Source organism: Delphinus delphis, chromosome 18 (genome assembly GCF_949987515.2).
Source record: "Delphinus delphis chromosome 18, mDelDel1.2, whole genome shotgun sequence".
Taxonomy (NCBI): Eukaryota; Metazoa; Chordata; class Mammalia; order Artiodactyla; family Delphinidae; genus Delphinus; species Delphinus delphis.
The window spans coordinates 66,918,777-66,941,983 of NC_082700.1; the positions used below are offsets into that span (position 1 = coordinate 66,918,777).

General features: G+C 42.2%; 1 protein-coding gene across 12 annotated transcripts in view; it reads right to left on the bottom strand.

The window, feature by feature from the left end:
• Positions 1–23,207, bottom strand: part of DOCK9 (dedicator of cytokinesis 9) — a 378,503-nt gene that overhangs the window by 28,781 nt on the left and 326,515 nt on the right. For 4 of the 12 annotated variants that reach the window (XM_059995754.1, XM_059995756.1, XM_059995758.1 and 1 more), the window contains exons 38-46: positions 20,711–20,847; positions 12,901–13,016; positions 6,971–7,108; positions 6,671–6,853; positions 5,323–5,436; positions 4,988–5,203; positions 3,453–3,510; positions 2,487–2,564; positions 1,147–1,253 (exon numbers count right to left, since the gene is read on the bottom strand). In XM_059995754.1, the coding sequence (XP_059851737.1) occupies positions 1,147–1,253; positions 2,487–2,564; positions 3,453–3,510; positions 4,988–5,203; positions 5,323–5,436; positions 6,671–6,853; positions 6,971–7,108; positions 12,901–13,016; positions 20,711–20,847 (1,147 nt within the window). Of the gene's footprint in view, positions 1–1,146; positions 1,254–2,486; positions 2,565–3,452; positions 3,511–4,987; positions 5,204–5,322; positions 5,437–6,670; positions 6,854–6,970; positions 7,109–12,900; positions 13,017–20,133; positions 20,178–20,710; positions 20,848–23,207 lie in introns of all 12 variants that reach the window. The other 8 variants (XM_059995755.1, XM_059995760.1, XM_059995761.1 and 5 more) reach the window with 2 other exon arrangements.

A 23,207-nucleotide genomic window follows, 5' to 3' on the forward strand; every position in this document is an offset into this window, starting at 1 on the left:
TATGACATGTTAATGAAAATACACTTTTAATGAAAAAACAACATTTTCAAAGAAAAAATTAAGGAGAAGAGTGGCATTGTTTTACATTTTTTGCAACTCTGATGTCTGACTTCGTAGGAGAAGCCTGGATTCCTGTCTCTGCTTCTGCATTCAATCTCTTCAATATGTTGTTCTGGGTGATGTAGACAAAGAAAATCCAGCCTCACAGAGATATTCAATTGGAAAAGTAAGGACCTCATAGACTTCCCGAAAGGGTCTCGGAGACCCCAGGACCACACTTTGAGAATTGCTGATTCATGGTTGGTCAGTGTCACGGAGGATGTTTGCTCATGGGCCCCGCTTACCAGCATGAACATGATCAAAAGTCCTGATATTAATTGCAGGACTTCCACATCATAAACACAAGTATAACAGAGGCAGAAGACGTTTACTCCTTTCTCTGTTCTTTCTCTCCACGTGAAGAAACACGCACACAGAAAATTGGCATTTGTTCAAATTCCTAGCTGTATTTCAGAACTCTCTAGTTTCAGATTTTAAGTGGCTGCAGGGTGATCCTGTTTTGGCAAGAAACTTGCAAAAATTGCTACAATGATCTAAAGTCAAACTTTCTGGTCTCTATGGGGGGTGGGCAAGGGTGGTCTTATCTACTCATGGTGCACAGGCCCTAGCTGACAGCACTCAAGTGGGGGCAGAGAACTGGGGGCCTGGACAGGGGCTGCTCTGCCCCTGAGCCCAGTCTGGCCTCTCATGGCCTTGCATGTTTGGGGACATCGGGGAGATATCTTGTGTTGGAGATACTGATCTAAAAGTCAGAAATAAAACCCAGGAACCAGAGAAATTAACCGTTGCAAAGAATGAGAAACTTTATGATTCACAATACTGGGCCTTTTACAAGTGTTCAAGCTCTCAGCCTCACTTCACTATTAACTAGTTTCTCACACTCTCTCCAGAGGAAAGGGGGAGTTCCTGGGAATGGGAAAGGCAGAAGCTTTCACTGTTCAGTTTCAGTGTTCTGGAGAATTATCTTAGAGTGAAGTGTGTACACAGCAGCTGCAGACAGAAAATCCCAGTTTGGTGCAGGGGCGGGTGAACGGCAGCACCCGAGACACTGGGGTTACCGGAGCCCTCGCGGGCTGCGGCGCTCACCTCGTTGAAGTGGACGTCCTGCATGCCAACGTCTTCCATCATGGAGGCCTCCTCATCTATGTTCGGGGTAATCACCCTGAAAGCTGTGCATCCTTGTCTAAACATGCCTAGAATTAGAGAGCAGGGGAGACAGTTGGAGCTATCAACCTGAAAGTGGATGAACCGCGAGGGTTCTTCCTGCCCTGTTTGTTTCTGGGTTGAACGAGGACCGATCTTGAAATCTCTTGCGTCTCAGGCCAGCGTTCCCATGGGGAGCCTGGGCGCCACTGTGTGCTTTCCTTCATTCGCTTCCTCAATATTTAACCCTCACTGCCCTCAATTTTTTAATTTTTCTCATCCCTTTTTATTTTTCACCCACCTTTATTAAAATGTATGTAATCCTTAAATAAACTGAAATAGGTATTGAATCAAATTAATAGCAAGGTAATAACAACAATAGTTTGATTTGGTAAAATGACCCATGCTCAGATACCAAGAAAAATAAAGAAGCCAAAGCCAATCAGAGAAATACAGACTCAAAAACAACTCTGTTTACTTCCAGCTGTCATCTCACCTACTCTGGCTGGGGTAACCCAGAACTCAGATTAGAACTCGCCCTTCTCCTGCAGGAAGCAGTCTACCAAGATGTGACTCGATGGCCGCAGCCGTGAGCTGAGGGGCTGCCTTGGCTGGTTCCACGTCAGCAGCCTGAGGGGTAAGAAGAGGCCTTTCCTCCCATGGAGTCACTGGGGAAAGTTTCATGTCACTTGGACAATGTCAGCTGGGCAAAAACGATCAAGTGAAGAAGGACTTGAAATGTCTTCCTGCTCTACTGAGATTACTGCTTACAGTAAAACAAAAGTCAAAACCTGAACTGAGACCTCCCATGTTTCAGGAAAAAAAGGAACACAGAGTAGTTTGAAATCAAGTCTTGGAAGAGTGGACCCTAAAGTCAGAGATGTTTCTGCTGCACATGGTCTAGGTTTCCAGCCCCTTCATGGGTTGTCTAGCATCTCTGCCAATGTCCAGCTTTCGCTTTGCTTTTGTTTCATGGAGACAAAGATTCCCCTATGCAAAGCACTAACCTGGGAGCTTGAGGATACATGAGTGTACAAAAAGCAAAATTATAAAATCCAACCATCCATGTTTTTGGCTACAGAGTAGATTTAAAAATACAACTCAGCTCTGGTGGAACGACAATGGTGGCCAAGTGCTTTCTTCTCCTTGCCTGCCATCAAACCAGAGTGGCCAGGAAAAGAAGGGAGGGAAGGAGAGCCAAGTCCATCCCAGCAGAGTTGAAAGAGAAACCCCATACGTCTGAGTGTCACAGGGACGGGGCGGCCGGCCCACCCTCAGCTCACCTCCCCGGCGCCTCCTCTGGCAGGTGCTGTGGCTGGAGGGGAGGAAGGACGGCTCCAGCTGGAGGGCTAGGTCTGCTTCTAAACGTGAGGAGATGTATTACCCGACAGAAGGTCTCAACAGGAAATCGTGCTGGCAGTAAGAGAATACGGAGCCCCTCCCTGGGTTCTTTCTCCTTCCAGCTCTGACGTATGACAAGCCTAGATGCCCTTAAATTCCATTCCAAAGAGCCAGCTGTACCAGAAAGATAGAAATTCCCTGACCTGGCCATCTGTGGTTTCCTCACATTGTGAAGGAATTAGCCAGATCTGGTGCAGCTGTGCTCCAGTACACACATGAACACAACTGGCCTTTCTAAAAGCCCCGTGTTCTCAAATTTGAAGTGGAAACGAGCAACTGGTGTTTAACCAGAGGAGCCGTGACAGAACTCGCGGCCTGCTAACGTGGGAACAAGCACTTAGCACACAGGTGGGTGGCACTCACTCCTGCCAGCTCCTTCCATGGGGCGGCAAGGTTTCCAGCCTGCAAGCTGCCTTCGCACACAGCAAAGCCGACCGGGCTGTGCTCCAGAAAATACTGCCTGATCACCTCCTGTTACAGCTGCCTTTTGATTGGTACACAGTTCCGGTGGGAACTATCTTAAGGGAAAATAAAATCTTTTCAGCTGGAGATTGGCTGGTCAGGGACTCCCAGATGCCAAGTTCATTAACTAGTTTTTGCAATATGGAGTTATTAGTAAGAGGTTATATGACAAAATGCCACCTACTTTTGTTTTGCATTTCTGCGGTGCCTACCACATCAAGCAAATGTCACACCAGTGAACAGAACAATGAATATACTGTACACATACACATACACACACACACAAAAATCCCCCACGTCCACATCTTTCTTAATGGCTCTCACTTGTCTTTGCTGCTTTGTGCAATTTTATATTTATTTCACAAAACCCAGGAATCGTTTCTTACCTTTCCGTGTGAGATATTCTGCCACCAGGGCTGTGACATGGACATAGCACATTGCTGCCTAAAACAAAAGACACGTTTCAGAATCACCAATTATGAAGAATGGCACAATGCTCACAAACAGAAATCTAATGACTATATGTGCTTATATTAGATCTCAAGGCATCAACTGGTGTTTCTAATGGCCGACATCTTACCTTTTGAAAAAAGTAGAACAATTCAAATAAATTGAAATTTTTAAACTTTGAATTGAGACAAACGACGGTAAATCTGCTAAGACCTATTTCTATTTAAAATTACTAAATTTAAATGTAAAAGATTTTTAAAAAGCATTTTTTCTTACTATAAAATGTCAGCATTATTTCTCTTAAAGGGAAAAGAGGATCATTCGAAGAAAAGGCATGTGCATTCTTAGATTCAGAGATGAAGTTATAACTTTTTCCAAAAATTCTAAATGAAAATATTATTTTATGTTAAATGGATAACATTATAAACACCTTAAAACAAAATAAAAAATAAAAAATTCTTTTCACCAAGTTGCCATGGTTTACAAAACATTAAAGATAGCTGTTGGAAATGAACATACCATAAGGTTCCAATGTCTGAGCCCTGGTTCTTGTCAGAATGATAAAAAAAATTACTACTACTAACAGTATGTAATTCATTTTCATTATGGCTAATGTATATCTTAGATTAAACTTATGGTCAAACAGAATGGACTCAATCAATAGGTAAAAATAGTTACATAAAATTTTCAGATATAGAACACAATTTTACTAATTTAAGCAGTTAGAGAGGTTTAAAAGTAAAAGCACACTTCTTTGGTGGCACTGTTAATCACACCTAAATGCCTCAGGCATGAACCCTGAGCAGAGTTTTCATGGGAACATGAATACTTCCCGCCTTACAGCCTACTGTTTCCCTTAATTTCCCCCATTTTACAGATGATGTCATAGAGACACACAGAGGGGTTAAGAACTGGCTCAATGTCACCGAGTTAGTCAATGTTGGATCCGGGATCCAGTCTGCCTTGGAGCCCACACTCCCCCTCTGCCCCCGCCATGCTGTTGCTTATTGAACTGTGCAGCTCTGTCCATGAGGGAGCTCTGACATCTGCCACGACTACAGACAGAAACTGACTACCTCAAACAGGAAAAAGCAATGCCCTGTCATTCATGACTTCGATACAGGGAAATCTAATTTTATCATAAAATAGCTGAATTTTAGATCCAGAGAGGAGTTTTGATGCAGAAACTGAGTGCACCTAACTAGCGGGCACCTGTGTGAGCATGGATGTTTTCTAAGAGCCTTCAAACAATGCTCTTTTGTGATGGAGACATCCCCTTACAATGTTGTAAATTGTTAAAATGCTTAGATGACCATGAAGGAACCCCAAGCCCAGCACTGTTTAAAGTATCACATATTTTTAACTGGCTTCTTTGAATTACTGGGAAATATTTCTCATAATTGGCTTCCTTCAGTGAATGGGACACAATTTGTTTTCTCAAAAGCCCGGATTGACATGCTTGCGGGGCTACCTCGGACAGGTCCCCGTTTTTGACATGGATCCGGGCCATGCTGTCCAGCCACGTCTTCCGGAGCTCGGGGGTGCTGGCGTAGGACTTGGCCAGGCTGTACTGGAGGTCCACCAGCATCTCGGGGTCGTTCTCATGCTCCTTCATCTGGGCCGTGGCCATCAGAACGGTGCGGATCCTTTTGGTCAGGTCCTTCACGTCCGAGGAGAAGGTGGTGTGCTGCAACAAGGGTGGAGGGGGACACGGGGCTTTCAGCTGCATTCTGTCCGTGTGCATACGTATCAGATGATGAGGCGGAGTTTTGGGGGTAAAACATAAAACGAGACCGGGCCACCCACCTTGATGAGCCTGTCACTGTTGGCACAGTTGTTGATGATAGACAAGGACTGCTGGAATCTGGTTCCCCCAATGCCAACAACGTCTGCTATCAGTTGGCTGACGGAAATAATGACCTTAGGGACACACAAACGTGAGCAAATCATTTCACCTTCAAGTGACGCCCCAGGCTCAGCTCCTGGCTTTGGTTAGGATGTGCACGGGGATGGGGCAACGGGGAAGGTGCGAACAAGGATCACTCCAGTGTGGGAAACAATGTCTGAGTCATCTTCCCCCTTCCAAGAATTATTCTAGAAGGTGATTTTGCTACCCTTCCATCTCGGTTGCACATCAAAATGCTAATCAGGAGAGTGTAGAGGAATGAGAATCAGATAAGCCCACATCACTTGGATGGTTACTTACCTATCACTTTCTCTAATAAAAAGGAAGACCTTATTATTTACCTCTGGTTTTTGGCTTGAATTTATATGTACTAAATATTCAGTAAGTGGACTGTCTTTTGCATTTATTATTAAAACATGTACATATGAACTATGCAGTGGGGGAATCTGTCTTTTTGGGGGTCTATAAATAGCACCGCCTTGGGCTTCCCTGGTGGTGCAGTGGTTGAGAGTCCGCCTGCCGATGCAGGGGACACGGGTTCGTGCCCCGGTCCGGGAAGATCCCACATGCCGCGGAGCGGCTGCGCCCGTGAGCCATGGCCGCTGAGCCTGCGCGTCCGGAGCCTGTGCTCCGCAGCGGGTGGGGCCACAGCAGTGAGAGGCCCGCGTACCGCAAAAAAAACCCCAAAAAACAAATAGCACTGCCTTTACCCAGTTACTCAGCTAAACCGTGGACCATGCCCCTCCCCCCATTCCCCCTTCCCATCCTTTACCTTCACCACACCCAGGTATAATCAATCACTAAGTACTGTCAACTCAATCTCCTCTCCCTTCTAACCTCACCATGCCTGACCCAGGACAGCATCCTCTCTGGCCTAAACTTAACCATGGTTTCCCCACGGTCTCCCGATCTAAGGCCTTGACTCCCTGATCCATTCTCAGCCTGGAGTCCTGAGGTATCCTCTCATAGGTTCTATAAATCTTTACTCAGTAGAATTTCGGTCAGTCGAACATTGATTCGACATTTAAATGTCAATTTACCAATAGAAACACATCCTGGGCCCAAATCTTACGATGTGGAGGATGAAATAAATAAAACCAGTAAATGTGACTTTTGAATTTTCCGTCTAGAGGCCAGATCGTTCAATACTTACACCGAGGTAACCTGGTAGATGTGACACTCAAAATTTTCCTGCTAAAACATAATTCCACACAGCACACTTGACCTGGAAAGCTAAAGCACACGCACCTGCAGATGCGTCCGGACAAAGGACTTCTTGCCAGTGTAGTCGAAGTTGTTCCTCATCAGGAAGTACAGCAGCTGGGAGGCCTCAGTCCTGATGGAGCTCAGCTTGGAGTTGCAGCATTTCAGGACCTCATAGCACAGAGCTGCGCACATGTCCGCTCTCCGCTCATAGAACGTTGAGGGAAACTACATGGACATGAGGAAGCAAATGAACCCAGAGAGGTAAGTGCCCCGTTCAGCTCCAGGTAGACACAGGAGAATGGGTGAGAATCAAGAATGACCTTCCCTGGTGAAACAACGTACCTTATAGATTAATGACCTTAAGGCAGTGAAGACATTTTTTAAAGCCGTTTCAGACTGATGTTTTTGAAGAAAACACAGGTAGACGTCAAAAACCTTTTTCATGAGGGGATTATGTCCGTGGTCAGCCAGGAGCTGGTTCTTAAAACACACAAGGACAGCTTGGTCAGTGAGACACGCCAGACACTGCTGATTGGTTTCATACAACTTTCAGCCTCAAAGGTTACATTTTTCAGGTGCTAAGACAACTTATAATTTAAACAAACTTCCCATGAATCCTCTAGGAAAGCACAGAAGTCTCTTGTAGTACAAACAAACTTATCAATAAATTCATGCTTTGGAGAATTTACTTTTTCTACTAAGGGAGAGGCCAATTTAAAACTTCCCAGCAAACTGTACTACGGTTTAAAGGACCACTGTGCCTCAGTACTGATTGGGCTTCTATTTATTTACTTATTTTTACTATCACCAGCAACTAATACGGAGGTCATGTTTGCGACACCTTAATTCCAACAGAGAAGTGCCATTACAGGTGTCAGCTAATCAATGGGCTGGAAAAAAGCACTGAAGTGAGGGGTATGGAGCAGGTCCTCTAGCAGTGAGGGCTGGGTTTTCTCCCCCCCCACAGGCTCTCAGGCACTCTGCGAAGCCATGAATCACCAGGCAGTCTGGTAAGGGGGAAAACGCACAGGCTTTGGGTCAGGCACCATTTCTCATGTGCACAGATCTGCACAGGTAAACTGAGCCTGGCCATTCTCATCTGTGAAACAGCGACCCTAAAACTAAGCTTGCATAGTTACTGGGAAGACTTGAGGTCAAGTATAGGGATCGTCTGACGCCCCCTCTGATCTAGCTCAGTTAAGTGGCAAGAGGGTCACCGTTAATTACTTCTCCTCATTCTTCAAGGTCTTCTCCCACCAGCAGCAAATTCACACTGGTTTAACACCGTGAAAGCCTGGTTGGCTAAAACTTCCAATGATTGCTGCACGTGCACAGTGGACAGAGGTGTCTCCCAACTAAAGGCCAGCATGCAGCCACATGTGCTTGACACCGGAGAGCTGCATCTTCAAATACAGACAGGCCTGTCAGGACAAAGGTGTGTTTGGGAGAATGTGTGCATTTTGCACAAGTAGGCAAAAATGACTATCACTGAAAAAAAATGTCCAGAGGTCAGTACCTCAAACCAACCTTCCAGTTTAGCCAAAGGAACAGAGACAACTTATGTCCAAATAGTTCGGCTGCACAGCAAATTACGGCTGGAGTAACGGTTTCAAGATTTATCTCGTCTTATTGTTGGAGAAAAAGTTTTACTTAAGGAATAAGTTTTTTTACGTCCAGTAATTCACGGGTGTATTTACAGCTGGTAGGACACCTGGAATCCACAGTGATCTTTATATCATGAAACACTGAAGTACAGTATTGAATTCCATCATGTGAAAGAGAAGCAATTTAATGGAGCAGAAAATGTGACTTAATTAACTGAATATGATGTAATTCTCAACCATGAGCAGCTGTTCACCAACCAAAAAAAAAAAGAGGTTGTTTCCAGTGTTTGGGGAACTGCTTAGTGTTTACTGTTTCTGAGCAGTTCTTTTCCCAGGAGTCACAGTCCTTCCTAATTATGGCTGGATTAAGGCTTGCATGAATCTGGGTATGAGCTTTTATTTTCTCAGCCAACTTTGCTGGAGATATCCAGGAGAGACGGTTCATACAAAAATCGCTAAGACCTCTGGCCTTGCTGTCTGAATTGGCCTGTCTCCAAGTTGTTACCACTGGAGTTAAATTTTCCTTCCTTTCACTCTCTCTGGTCAAGGTTTTTGCTCCCCATTTTCAGGATTTAGTCTTCTTTGGGTTCTGATCACAAAACTTGCTTGAAGAATGGAATAAAAATGCATACAGGGCTTCCCTGGTGGCACAGTGGGTGAGAGTCCGCCTGCCGATGCAGGGGACACGGGTTCGTGCCCCAGCCCGGGAAGATCCCACATGCCGCGGAGCGGCTGGGCCCGTGAGCCATGGCCCCTGAGCTGCGCATCCGGAGCCTGTGATCCGCAAGGGGAGAGGCCACAACAGTGAGAGGCCCGCATACCGAAAAAAAAAAAAAAATGCATACAAAGATATAAACAACCCCTCATTTAAAGGGGTAAGGGACCTTTCGTCCTGAACACACCCCAGTTTACCAGCTGCCTTCCTTATTTTCCAATCAATTTTCTTCTCTCTCTCTCTCTCTCTTTCTCATTAAAAACGTTGAACATTCAGAAAGGCTCAGAGCAGGGAAAAAAGCAAAACAAAAATCACCTCCACTTTTCCACTCATAAATAACCATTGGATAACAATGGAGTATCTCATTTCTACCTCTGTCTCCCTATAGACTTTTACTGAGGATGGGAGAATTTCATTGATTAAAATGAAATTAAATGAGACGTTAGAATAATGGGAAAGGCATGACTTATTTCTAGCAATAAGGTGGAGAATAGGTTATAAATAAATTCTCAGGAATTGCCTGATGTGGATTCAAGTTTGACTGTCGTTACCAGCCTCCTAAGGGAAATGGGGCTTTCAGAGAATGAACACACATTATCAGTAATCTCTAAAGAGCCAGGAACAGGAGAAAAACGAACTTAAACCTCAGGTGCCAAAATGAGATATCTGGAACCACGTTATTTAAGACAGCTACAACCTTCCTAGGGATATGGCTTGATTTTTATTTACACACTGATTTATAGAATAACTTTAAAAATCTAGCTTCGAGTAGCACTCTCTCTGTCGCAGAGACTCACCAGTCACCAGGATGACCTAAACCCCAGGCTCATGGTTGTGTAAACTGGACCCCAGGCTCCCTAGCTGACCCCCATCATCCACGTGCTCCCCACCCTGGTCGTTCACAGCGATCCTTCTCATCGTGTACTTGCTGGTTCTCACCAAGCACCTCAAATCAAGAGAAGGCACTACAGAGAATTACTTAAAATACATTTTCAGATTAAATTTGTAAGTACATTAAAAATATCATCAACTATTTAAAGGCCAGATTTGGTTTAGGACTGTATTAATAGACATTTTAAAATAGCCAGAGAAGAACCAAGTTTTTCTGCATGTAATCACCTTGGTTTACAAAACACACCTTTCATGTATTAAACAATATCTGTGAAAGTGCCCACACAGTACCAGCATCTGGTAAGTGCTTGGTAATTTTCTTTTTTCTGTGTGAGAGATCATTCAGCTACCTTGATATTCACCCAGCTTAGCTCCTTCCCCCTACACACACACACACACACACACACACACTGATCTTGGGCTAATTTCCTGACCTATCTCAGCCTCAATCTCCTTATCTGTAAAATGGGGGATAAGAAGATCTACTGGGCCAGGCTGTTGTGAGGACTGACGCTGAAGACACAGAAGGCACTCAATAAATGGCAGGAAGCTAATATACCAATAAATTGGGGTTCAGGGCTTAAACCTTTTCAAACATTTCCTCTCATTAAGAACATGATTTCTTGATTGCCTTTGGCAACTTATTAGATGTGGTCAATTAAGAGGCTCACTAACGATGAGGCAACATTTGTGGAAGAAGATTTTTCTGCAAACAATTATGTCAGCTAACTCAATGTAATAATTTAATTTTCCCGATATGCTCCAATTGATGCCTCAGCTGAGTAAATACTTGCAAAGGAAGATCCAAGTGCTGCTGTGCTAGTGGCTCTTGGACCTGTGAACCTAGGCCAGGTAAGCCTACAGCCTGGCATGACATCCTTTAATGCCATAATATTTGCCCATCTTCCCATTTTTTAATGGGTCTGTGTGTGTGTGTGTGTATGCGCTGAGCTTTAAACATCAAAGATTTCTGCGCACAGGCATATAGACTCTGATAGAGATCACCTCAGCTCTAAAACACAATCTTCCCTGTGCGTCTCAGGAATCAGACCCTTTACCATAGGATCAGGAAGGCGTGAGCCTAGGGAAAGCGCTTATTGCTAAACTAGAGTCAACATTTGAGCTCCTACTGTGTGTCAGACACAGGATAGATGTTTTTGGATACTTCATATCAATTCATTATACAGTAGGAATAATTGCCACGTTCTAAGTAAGGAAATCAGGGCTTAGAGATGTCAAGCGGACCCACCCAAAGCTTAACATCTGGCTAATGGTGGAGCTGGGGTCTGCAGCCCATGGTGTTTCTGTACACATGGCTGCTCCCAAGTGTCCTGGAGCCTGGTCTGTAGCAGCAGAGTGCTCGTCCATTCTAAGGGTCATCTCACTTTAAGCTACAACAGCCCTGGGAGGCAGATCCTATTTTTTCAATCTTACAAATGCGAAATCTTAGGTCTGGAGACATGAAGTGATTTTCCCAAAGACATTCACCCAACAAATTTATAATCAGCCTTCAATCAGAGACCATCAGATGTTGTCTCTCTCTTGAGTCAGAACCTATTTGGTGGCCAGACACTGGAGATCCGGGAACCTCGACAAATACTCTTCTTTAATATGAAGCAAGCAATTTAAAGGAGGTTGAGTATGAACTGCAGGCTGTGCAGTAAGGAAACTGCCACTATTCTCACAGTGCTGCCAGACCACACCCGTGCCACGTGGTGCCCTCACCTGCCCGTGGCGCCAGACCACACCGGCTGTGCAGCCCCGGGGTTTCCTGCTCATTTATATGCTGAGGCCCGGGAGAGAGTGGAAGCAAGTGTCCCAACTACTGGTTTGAACTTACGGGTGCACAGTTAGCACTGATATAGTCCAGGGCAAATGCTCACATTACAAATTTCACTGACTATTTACTTAAAAATCTCCAAAAGAAAACAGAAAGAGGTTCAAAACATGGTTCTAGTAGAGTAGTGGTTCTCAGGCCATACTGTCTGTGCACGTATCACTCCCAGAGTTTGATTCAGTCAGCCAGGGCCCGAGAACCTGCATTTCTAACAAGCTTCAGGGCCTGCACCTGCTGCCAGCCTGGGGACCATGACTGAAGGTCACTAGAGTAAGGCTCCACGTAAGATGACACTGCTGTCCCCATACTCATCCTAAGGGTCTGTATGCCCTCAGCTCTCGACTGGGTTCCTAGTTATGACATTTCCTGGGGACGTGAGTAGCATGGCTGCTACGAACAAAGGTAAATTATAATAAAGCAACATGATATCAGGTAACTATTTTTACTCTAATAAAGAAACGTGCTTCATGAGAAGAGGAGATGAGTAAAGCACAGATTGACTTTGGGTATGTTTCCCAAATACCCTTGCAAGTAAACATACTGATTCCATATTCAGAGCATATTAACACTAATTCAGCTTCTCTGGAAATGGAAGTAGTTATTGAGTGAGAACGGGAAGGGTTAGGTTCCTAAAAACAAGAACGTGGCTGAAGAGACCATCTTTACCTACGTAAATGTTACTTGCTAAAACCTAAAAATAAGACCAAGATCACTTTTTACTCTCTATACTTGAAATGTTTCTATCATTTAATTTAGTAACAGATCCAAAAAAAATTGAAAAGGTGAATGTTTTTAGGTATTGCTCCTCTACGTATAAACGTCTAATTTTAATTGCTACCACATGTGGATATGGTTAAAGATAGTAGAGGCAGAAATGCCCAATTAGGTTCCTGTATTTATCATTCTCGAGGGCTCAGCAAAGCCACCTTCCCCGGTAAACGCTTTCATCTGGCCAAGCGTCAACCGCCTCCTGGGACTGTGTCCACCTTTTGCAAGCAGGTGGCACACCCTGACCAGTTAAGCTGTATTATATTTCAGGGAATTCAAGTCATTAACAGTGGAACGGTTTCATTAAGGGAATTTAAGGATTAATGGTTTCCTTACAGGGGCAAAAACAGTTGCTGCAGTAAAAATACAACATAAGAAGTTCTTGCTGATTCAGTTAAATAAACAGAATGAATTTAAAAGGTGAGGCTCTGACCATGAACAGCTGTTCAATACAAACCTTAAATGCCAGTGTAAATAGAGAGAGGGTGTCCAGAGCTGTCAGGCACACCTCAGTAGCAATATTGGCTTCAAGTAACGACTGGTGGAGAACATCTGCGTCCGAGTGGCCATAGCCTGCATGAATCATAACACAAGGTTACTGCCGGCGGCTGAAGAAGAAAGGCTGGCTGACGGTATAGTCACAGTCAACTTTTGATTATTTCCAGAAGGCTTCCTTCAGGGCCTTATCTCCCTGTTTGCCTTTTTTTTTTGGTGGCGGGGTGGGTAAAAGGAGGTATTAAAAATGTTTCCATTCAATTATGACTTTTTCAGCTCTGGGAGGGAAGTAATAGCAGTAAACATTTATTGTGCACTTGCTATGTGCCAGCCATAATTCTATGAACTTTACATGTATCACCTTATTTAATCCCTCAATAGCCCTATGAAGTGTGTACATTATTAAACCCTTTTTGCAGATAAGGAAATGGAGGCCCACAAAGGCTAAACAACTTGTCTTAAGTCACACAGTTGGTAAACAGGGGAGCTAGGACTGGTACATGGACCAGAGTCACTCAATTGCGCCACTTGACTGAGCTGTTAAGATGGCGTGGTAGTGAAGGAGGCTGAGATCTCTGAAGCTCCCCACACAGACAGAGGCTGCAGCACAGCACAGGGAAAGAAAATGAGCTGAGGGGCAGACTGCTGGTCAGTGAATCAAGCTCGTCCCCTTACTAGCTGTGTGACCCTGGGCAAGTTACTTGACCTCTTTATACCTCAGTTTCCTCATCTGTAGAATGGGGATAATAACAGTATCTACCTCAAAGGGTTGCGGTGAGCATTAAATTCATTAATTGCTGTGAAGCTCTTGGAATAGTGCCTGGCACACAGTGAACGCTATGTAAGTCTCAAGTCAATAAAGTAAGGATCTGTTTTATCAGTTGGAATCATGAATGATAACCAAGAGTTGACTGCACTGCTAACAGTATTCTACTTGATTTAATAAAAAAGCACAAAAGCCACTATGACTGAAAGAAATGTTTAAGAAAAGGAGAGGACTTGAGAATCATAATTTAAATACAAACTGATATCTTCTGTATGTGGCTGTAAAATCAATTTAGTATTGATATAAATGTAGTTTGACATACAATTTGAGATTAAATTATGAAATGGTATGCATTAGCAGAAATATATATAAGGGATGCAAAGGTGTTTCAGTACTGGTCTAGATTACAAAGAAAGATGGCAATATAATAAAACGTCAGGTAATGTCTTTCTCCAAGGAGCAAAACAAATCAACACTTACTATGTAGGTAATTTTCTTAATACTCCAGAGAGGAGGACATTTTGTACATAGATCAGGAAAATGAAGTACAGAAAGCCTAGAGAATTTTCTTGAGGCCAGTAATGGGATAAAACCAGAAACTACACTCCCAATTCCTTATCCAGGTCACTGTACCATAATCTCTATTACTAAGATAAAATAAAGTAACTAGCATGATGTTATTCTGACTTTAATAAATGTCAGAGATAGAGAATGATTTTTGAAAGACTACAAAAAGCTTTTCTAAAGCTACCGAGTTGCTTTTTAAAGTATGATTAAAAAAAAAACAAAACTATTATGTGCTTTCATCCAACTTTGCTTTGCTTTTATAATGGTGGTTTTGAGTGGCCTGCATTATTTTCACAGTGTGACAGAGTCATCGTGTCCCTAGTAAGGCTATGGAACACATTTGGCACCGTGCTAGTTCTGTTTCTTTATATTCCTGGTTTGCATTTAGGGTTTTTTTTTGGTAAGAAATCTAGCAGAAAGGAAGACAGACATTTTTTGGTACTAATATTCACTGAACTGCCTTTGTAAGCCAAGGTATTTCCTCATTTGGTAAGGTTTGTTTGGTGAGATAGCCAACAAAAGAGGAAAACAAACTAATGATTATCGTTACAGTGATCACAAACCAGGGCAAGAGAGGACCAAAAAAAAAAAAAAACAAAACCGAAACAAAAAACAAAAACAAAACAAACAAAAAAACCACCACCTTTTATCAGACCAACCAAAATTATCACACAGGTCAAAAGGACCCTATACTGAGGGCTGCCATTTATCCCAAATGAAGTTTTATAATCTGGGTTAAACTGTAACAAGGCACTTGCTTTGGTGATTAACTGTATTCTCTGCACAGAACTATCCTTTTCTCTTTCTAGATAACCTATTGGATAAGTGTACCCAAGTGTGATTATTATAGATGAGATGGTCTACACACTGAAGAACTCCAACAGAGTTTACTTATACCTGGCTGAATGTCTAGAACAATTCAAGAATTGCAATTTGTCAATGTGCTATTTTTTAAACATATATAATCAATGGGCCACGCTAATTAATGACAAAATTTCTCTAAGCTACATTACACTATCTAATCTCCTTTAGAGTAAGAGTCAATTCATACAGAAATCTGTCTGCTTGTGTCCGAATCATATAAGAATAAAAGAAACAGTCCTTTTAGCCACAATTGGTTATAATTTGCTTTTCCTTAAACGTTTCGTCTCAAAAATCAGCAGGTTCCTGAACCAGTGTTACTTAAACATCCCTAAAAATAAGTGGCAGCATGGGACGTTGTGTGAGTGACAGAGACTGACTGATACCCCTGTGGGGACAGTCTGTCTCAAGACCTGGAACAAAGCTGTGCATGAGGGAAGACTCTAATCAATGGTCACCTTGTTACTGGCTAACACAGGAGAATGAAACTGAGCCGGCAAACCCAAGAAGCGGTCTTAAGAGACACAGTAATTTCTCAGAGCATCAGTCAGCAACTTTTTAAAGCTGACTAAGCAGATTCTGACCAAGGCCAATAAGAAGTACTGTTAACCCTACTGACTTCCACTAGGGGGTAGTGGTGCCTTGGGGCACAGGCACTGACGTGGTCACTGAGGCAGGTCAGGGGGGGAAGGACCTCCCTGATGCGCAATGTCCAGCAGGCACCTCAGGGGGTGCTTTAGAGACCTTAGGATCCACTGCTCACAATTACACAATTTTCATTCTGCTGTTACTCAGGTAAGTGATTTATTCTCAAATCCCCAAACCTTTCAAATACTCAAAGGACGAGGATGAGATTTTTTTCCCCCTAATGTCATCTGCTATGGTTAGACTTACCTAACTTTACTCCGTTTTATGAAGTCCTGCTTCCTGAAAAGCTCGGTTTAGTAATGCTGAGGACATCTGTAAACTACCCCTCTGTCCCCAGTGCCACATCAGAGGTGATGTGGTCAGAAAGGCAGAAGCCTGATCCACTGCCACTCGCCTTTTCCAAAAGTCAGAGGACATTTGGGCTAGAAGAGTAAGTCAGATACATATTCTCACAAGAGGCACTTCCTTCTTGAAAGCTGCCTTCACTCTTTATGAAACCGGAATTCTTGTTTTTATTTTTAATTTTTTTCTCTGGCCCATAATATGCATCCAGAAAAACAATACATTTTATGAAAAAAATATAAATATTGAACAGCTAGGGATCTTCTTGCTAAAAGAAATCCCCAAATGTAGAAGACCGAGCCTCCTAGATATATTAACTCACGGTCTACAGCTTGTACTAACTGCACATATTTATGCAAAGTATCAGATGGATCCACCACTACACAATCTATTATTGATCTCCATCTCATTTTTATTGCTAAAAAGTTTTTCCCCACAGATGGGCAAGAAGTGGAGAACGGAATAAGGAATGACATTCCAAGGCAAAACATCATGTGATTTGCTGTCTGCCCTCTGATTAACCACCAAAGAAACAAATAGGTTCCAAATGGTTTGTGAAACTAGTCTATAATCTCAGAGTTTATACTTGAGGAAATGGTTATACTACCTGCTTTCTAGTCTCAGATTACCCTGCATAAGTGATTGTCACTTAGACAATCAGATACTTAGCTGTATCTGAAAATGGTATGGGATACAGACCCCATACTGTGACAACACTTGGTTTAAGCATATCATACCTTTTCATTTAAAGTCCTCTTTAAGGATACTAAAAATATAAAGAATGACCGACTTTAAATGGGCATTGTGTCAGGTTTTCTCAACTCTGAAACCCTATCAATGGCAAGAAGCACCAATCGATGACAGGCTACCATGTTAGATGTAATATTCAGGATGTATCTGTAAGGTAAGATCTGCTAAATCTGTAAAATATATCCTGACTTCAGAAATGCTAGCAAAGGGGCAAAAATCTATCTCCAAATCAAGAAAATGTGGCTTTATAGACATTTTATTTACTATCTTGAGTACAGACATTTAAAGCATCCAAGCCCATTTCACCTATTTTAAAAGATATATCACCCATGCTTAAGAACTTCTGAGAAATATTGATTTTACTTCAGAGACTATATGCCTCCCCTGCATTTTTTATATTGATTCAATATTATCTAAAATAAAGGAATTTAATTATCATCTATATTCAGTTTCTTACTTGAGATTCATAGATATCAAAGAATATCAGAATTAGATGGGGTCTGAACAAGCCATCTCGTCTAACTCCTCATATGATGCTTAAATGACCTGGACAGTATCCCCAATGGGTCCTCATCAAGTCTCTGTTTTCACATCTCCAGCTGCCAGTACCTATACTAGCTAATAGGTAGTCCAGTTAGAAAATGCTTCCCCATATTCACCTGAGATCTAATTCTCTGCAACTTAATCCAGTGATCTTAAATTGTCTCTTATACTGAATTATATGAAATACAGGTTTTCTTCAAGGGTTTCTACCTCTCGGCTGGCTTCTCTCCCATCACACCAATGGGAAATACGGATTATCATGCAAGTGAATTTAACATATTCCTAGAACAATACATAACATTAAAGTAAATACAAACTGTTATTTTATATTTTTTTGCAAATGAATCACTTATTTGCAAACACGTTTCACTTAGTTTTCCCCTCATCACTCAGTTTATATAAAATATACAAAGTATACTCCGAGCACCTATCACTCTCAATTTGTCCTTTGGCACAAGTCTTTTCTACTGATACACAATGAGTACATGTTGCAGTAAACAGGTCAATGCCTTAATGTAAACATTTACTTTTTATAAGCCTGGGCAATGACCCAAACAACAAACTCCTACCCTTTGAGTGTTTTTAAAATAGTTAAGACCACTGGCCACAGTGAAATTTTCATTATTTCCTATAAAACTCCAAGAGTAAGGGTAAGTGCCCGCTAGCATTACACGTGGGCTGCGTGTGGTGTCTTTTCCCGTGTCCTACTGTTAATAGGCGGTGGAGACAGTGCGGCTTGGCCTGCATCGGCTTAAGTTCCTCGCAGTCCTCTGCTGCCCCCTGCTGGTCACGCTAAGATCTGACAAAGCCTTTCCTACTCAGAGAAAGGAAATGAAAAATGCAGGTGTACAGGGGACTCTTCCTATTTTCATTCTTTTCCAAAATAAATTCATTTTAGACTCTGGCATCTCAGCAAGTCTCTCACATATTGGATCTCTGTCATACTGGTTGGCCCAATAGAAGGTACTGTATTCGTTAAATAGGAATTTTCTTAAAGAGACATACGTGGCTACAAATTCCCCATACAGTATCTAGGTGAAGATGTAAAACCTCATGTATGTATGAGTTCACACACATACACATGTATACATACAGTATACACTCCCTTCTCTATGGCTTTTGGCCGAGTTGATGATTTGGAACTCAAAAAGCTAATGGTGGTAGAGGCTGAAGCCTCCCAAATACAGAATCACAATTAGAGATGTAAGTGAAGACTGAGTTCAGGGTGGAGATGCAAGGACTATGGGACATCAGAAGCTATTCGGGGAAAGCAGGAATTGTGGGCACACATTAAAAGGCTAAAATAATCAGCTACACAGTCTTGACTGGGAAGGCAAAAGGAGAAACTTTGATCGAGAATGGTGTCACTGAAAACGGACTAAAGAAAAACTTCAGGTTGAAATAGGAGAGGGGCAGGAAGGACAAGGTTCTCTGTGGGTAGCAGGAAGAGAGAATGGAAATCAACCATGTTAACAATAGGGTTTTTGGCAGTAGAACACAGCCAGCTGTCTCTCTCCTCCAATTCAAACCATTTGAGGAGAGAGCTGTCTCTCTCCTCAAATTCAAATCCATTTGCAGAGGGAGGGGTTGCTGCATATCTTGGTGGATTAAGGTTATTTATTCATGTGTTGATCATTCAGTTTATTTTTGTTTGTTTTCTCTGTTTCCTACATGATTATTTTTGGAGGCGGGGCCTTGGTCTGCTTATGATTTTTTTTTTTTACAGTGCTTTAAAGTTTCAGCATTTATTTCAACTGATAGTGAGGTACTGATAGTCCCTGTATTATAAATTATCTGGGCAAAGGCAATGTAGCAAGTCTTGCAAAAAGTGGGAATTTGATTTCTCTTTGCTAAATAGGAAATGAAAACTAAAAATAATGAAACTCCTTGTTTTGTCTGTTTAAACCCTTTGTCTGCAGAGCTAAAATAGCCCTAACAGACAAGATGTTGAAAAGTCAAGTTCTGTAGCCTCAGATGTGTCACTAACGCACATTCCACAGCTAAGTATAGAACCCAGAACTAGCATTTGAAGCCTACCAATTCAGTGTGTGGCAGACTGACATAATATTGATTTAAATTAAGCCTTGAATTTTATAAAGAGAGACTGTACCCACTACATTTAACTTTCTTGGGGGTGGAAGAGTGGGAAGGTGCCATATTTTGATTCCTCAGCATTTTTACTTTGAACTATTTTCAGTTTAAGGTGTCAGGAATATATTGTCTATACTCTTAGCCTGTACTAAGAAAGAGGTATGAAAATCACAGTGAATGGAATGAATTCTTATGATTAGAAATGATGAGAAGATATTACTAACCATGAATTAAAGACATTGCTTGCAATGAGTACAAATAATTGTCCAGACACAACAGTAACTAGCTATGTCATGCTTGGAGCAAAGATGGGACAATTTAGAGAACACACCACTGACAGAAATGATGACATTAGTTTATAAAGTGCTACATGGTTGATATCTTTTAGGTTTTCTGCTTCAAGAAACCCTTAAGAAGACTAAACACTTAGATTTCTAGAAACAGCACATGATGCTACGCCCCCTCTGGCAATTGATAAAATTAAATTAAAGATATGCTCCCATGTTTTGGCAAAGTCTCTACTGTGAAGTTAGGAAGCCCCAAAGTTAGGAAGGCGAGATGAACAAGAAGTCTCGGTTTGCAAGTGAAGCGGCCTCATAAGCAGACTTCAACCTGATTAAATCTTACCATTGTCTACAGAAATTCCAAGCACACTTGATATCTTTCTCACACTGAAAACACAGAAAAAGTCACTTTGTTATTGGCTTTTCCACACCCTCACACATTGATTCACGGGCTTTACGGTTTCACAGCAGTTTAACGATTAACATACATTCAGGGCTAGAATGTCAGAATGTGGACGCTTGATCAATTACACGCATGGGGTCAGGAACTTGCCCCAGATGTTCTTGGGAGTCACACGGGGAAAACTGATGATAAGTTGGCCACTGGCAACAAATCAAAATACTAAATTAAAAGTATCAGAGAATGTCTGGCTATCAGGCCAGATTTTGTTTTAAAAACACCAAGCAGATGGCGTGGGGCAAAGGGTCTAGGCTTTCAGGTCTAGTGCTGTAGTTGACCGCGTCCCACATTATGTCATTCTCCTCCGAGGAAGGGAACTGCGCCACGAGCTCTTCATCCTACTGCTCTGAGCTGGAAGAAAAGTCGATTTGGTGATGTGGTGTGGTGTGGCCAGGGGCTCTCCCCTCTGAACTGTCACATGGGATGGCTGGCTGTTACGATGGTGTGTCATGGGACTTACTGTGGTTAAAAGTGAGAGAGTTATCCAGGCTGCCCAGCTGCTGCAATCTGGCATGCATCATTCCTGTTCTGTTACGGGAAACAGGCAATGTCTGAGATTTTCGATCATGAACTATGGGTCCCAACCCCTCCTGGTTCCTGCAACATGAGTGAAATGGGATAGAAGCAAAAGTTAGATTTGTTACACTGCAGCGAGATGGGGAGCATTAGTTAGTGAGGCCAGGACACAGCACGAAGGAGACTGGCCACGCACAGACTAAGCACAGAGGAGCCTGTTTGGGGCCAGAGGAGCCAAAGACACACACAGGCAGCAGCACTTGGCAGAGTTCACAGCAAAGCATCTGAAGACGAAGGAGCAAAAACCAGGCCAAAGCAGAGACCTTTTCGGCTTTGGAAAGTCATTTAGAGATGCTACTTTTTAAAAAGGTGAGCATCAGTCCAATGTGGTGCTAATGACCAGCATTTGGACAACAGCCAAAACACCACAAATCTTTTTGGATTATATATGTTATTAAACAGCAAAAAAAAATTTTTTTAGTTAAAATAATACATGGGAAGAAACAGAGAACAAACATGCAATGGGAAGGATTATATGAGGCGGTTTAACACCTTTATTCTTACCCAGGAAAGGAGGAGAAGAGCCACAACCTTTGTTAGACTTGTCAGCAGTCAAGTGAAGAAAATAGAAAAGTGATCTGGATTAGCAATCAAACAGCTAACTTCCTACTGTGTACCATCACCAGAGCAGATGAAAAATGAGACCAGCGCTGGAATGACACCTGTCCCCCGTCCCGTAGCCAACCGTCTCCCTCACTGTGTTATTGTGTGGAGTAGAACAGGACATGCATGGAATATCATCGGGCAACATGCTGCTGGGTGATTTCAAAGTGACACAATGAGAAGGCGCAGTGTTCACAGAACTGGACCACCACGGAGGGCAAACACTGACAACGTTTAAATCATCACTCAGGATCTCTTCCATGTGCAGCAGAGACCATGGCAATTTTCTATAAAACAGGGCACGTCTTTCCACTGTGCACATTATGAAGTAACACCATCCTCCACCCCACCTATCTATGCCCATTTATTTTTAAGACAGTCCAAGGAAGCATACTTTTACATGCAAATATATACAGGGTGCTTAAGAAGTCAGAAGATTTTTCTTTAAAAAAATTAAATTTAGAGACATAGAAAAAATAAGTTAACTGCTTCACAAAATCCAATTCCAAAATAGTCTGTTGGGGCAGAAATCTTCAGCTTTTCACATTCACCGTGTTCAGCTCTGAGGCTTTTTATTCTATTTGCACAACATTTTCCAAATGCCATCTTGTGAGGTGGGTGACACCACGAGAGGGTGTGAAGCTCCCCCAGCACAGTGTCTTTCTGTTCCAAATATACTGTTTGCCCATCTTCATGGGACAAAGTCAAAAAGAATGAAGTTATTGTATAAGGACACATTGTATATATTTGCATTTAGTACCCAAAAAACTCAAATGCAAAAATTACTGTTACGATAAAAAATAAGAGTTAAGATTAGAGAACGTTAAGTGCCACCACATTTCAATTAAAAATAGAAAGTATTAATAGGAAGAAGGCATAATATAGTCTCTCTAAATTTGCTTTTTAAAATAAAACATACTTTTATTTGATATAAACAGAATTCTGAAACTTTCTCAAATATCTCAAGAAAAAAACAATGTTAGCATAAAGAGCGAAATCTTGACACTCAAATAGAAAGTCTTAAAAATCTATTTCCTATTTCACTGTCGTAAAGCAGAATTATAGATAAGAGAAAAACCTCAATGACAACTAAATTTTAAAGTTTTTCTTAAAACATAAATATGTTTACTTATAATTAAATTTTAGCAACAATAACAATAGAAAAATAGGATGCTTAGACCAAGACTCCATGAATACATTATCACAGGATACACAGCAACGGAAGAAAACAAATACAGGCACACTGAATGGCAACAGGGAAGGAGTAAGAACTCGCTAACGACAAGAGGCAGTCCGAGGAAAGCCTCCAGAGAAGGAGCTGCGTGGCTGCCCATCAGCAGTGAGTGTCCAGCTCTCCTCAAACTCAGCGCGGAAGTGAGAGGATGGCTGGGACAGGGCAGTGAGGGTCTATGATACTCAACAGAGAGTTCTGGTCAGATAGCAACAGAGGGCACAGACAGCTTATTCAGAAAAAGAGGAGAAAAGGCTCAATTTTAGAGATGGTTTTTGTGGCAGTCCAAACAAATTTGAGATGGACTGAAAACATTCTTTCATTAAGGAGGAAAGTGGTCAGATGAGAAATTACTCTCTTTGTAAGTTGGGAGGTGGAATGGTAAAAAAAAGGACCTTTGAAAGCGAAAAAGGGAAAGAGAGATCATTGAGGAAGGAAAAAAAGAAAGAGAGGGAAGACAAAGCCAGAGGAACTGGGAGAAGAGAAAGAGGAGACAGAAGGAACAGAGCACGAGGGAGGATTTGGAAGGAAGTGGAGAAGTGCAGCA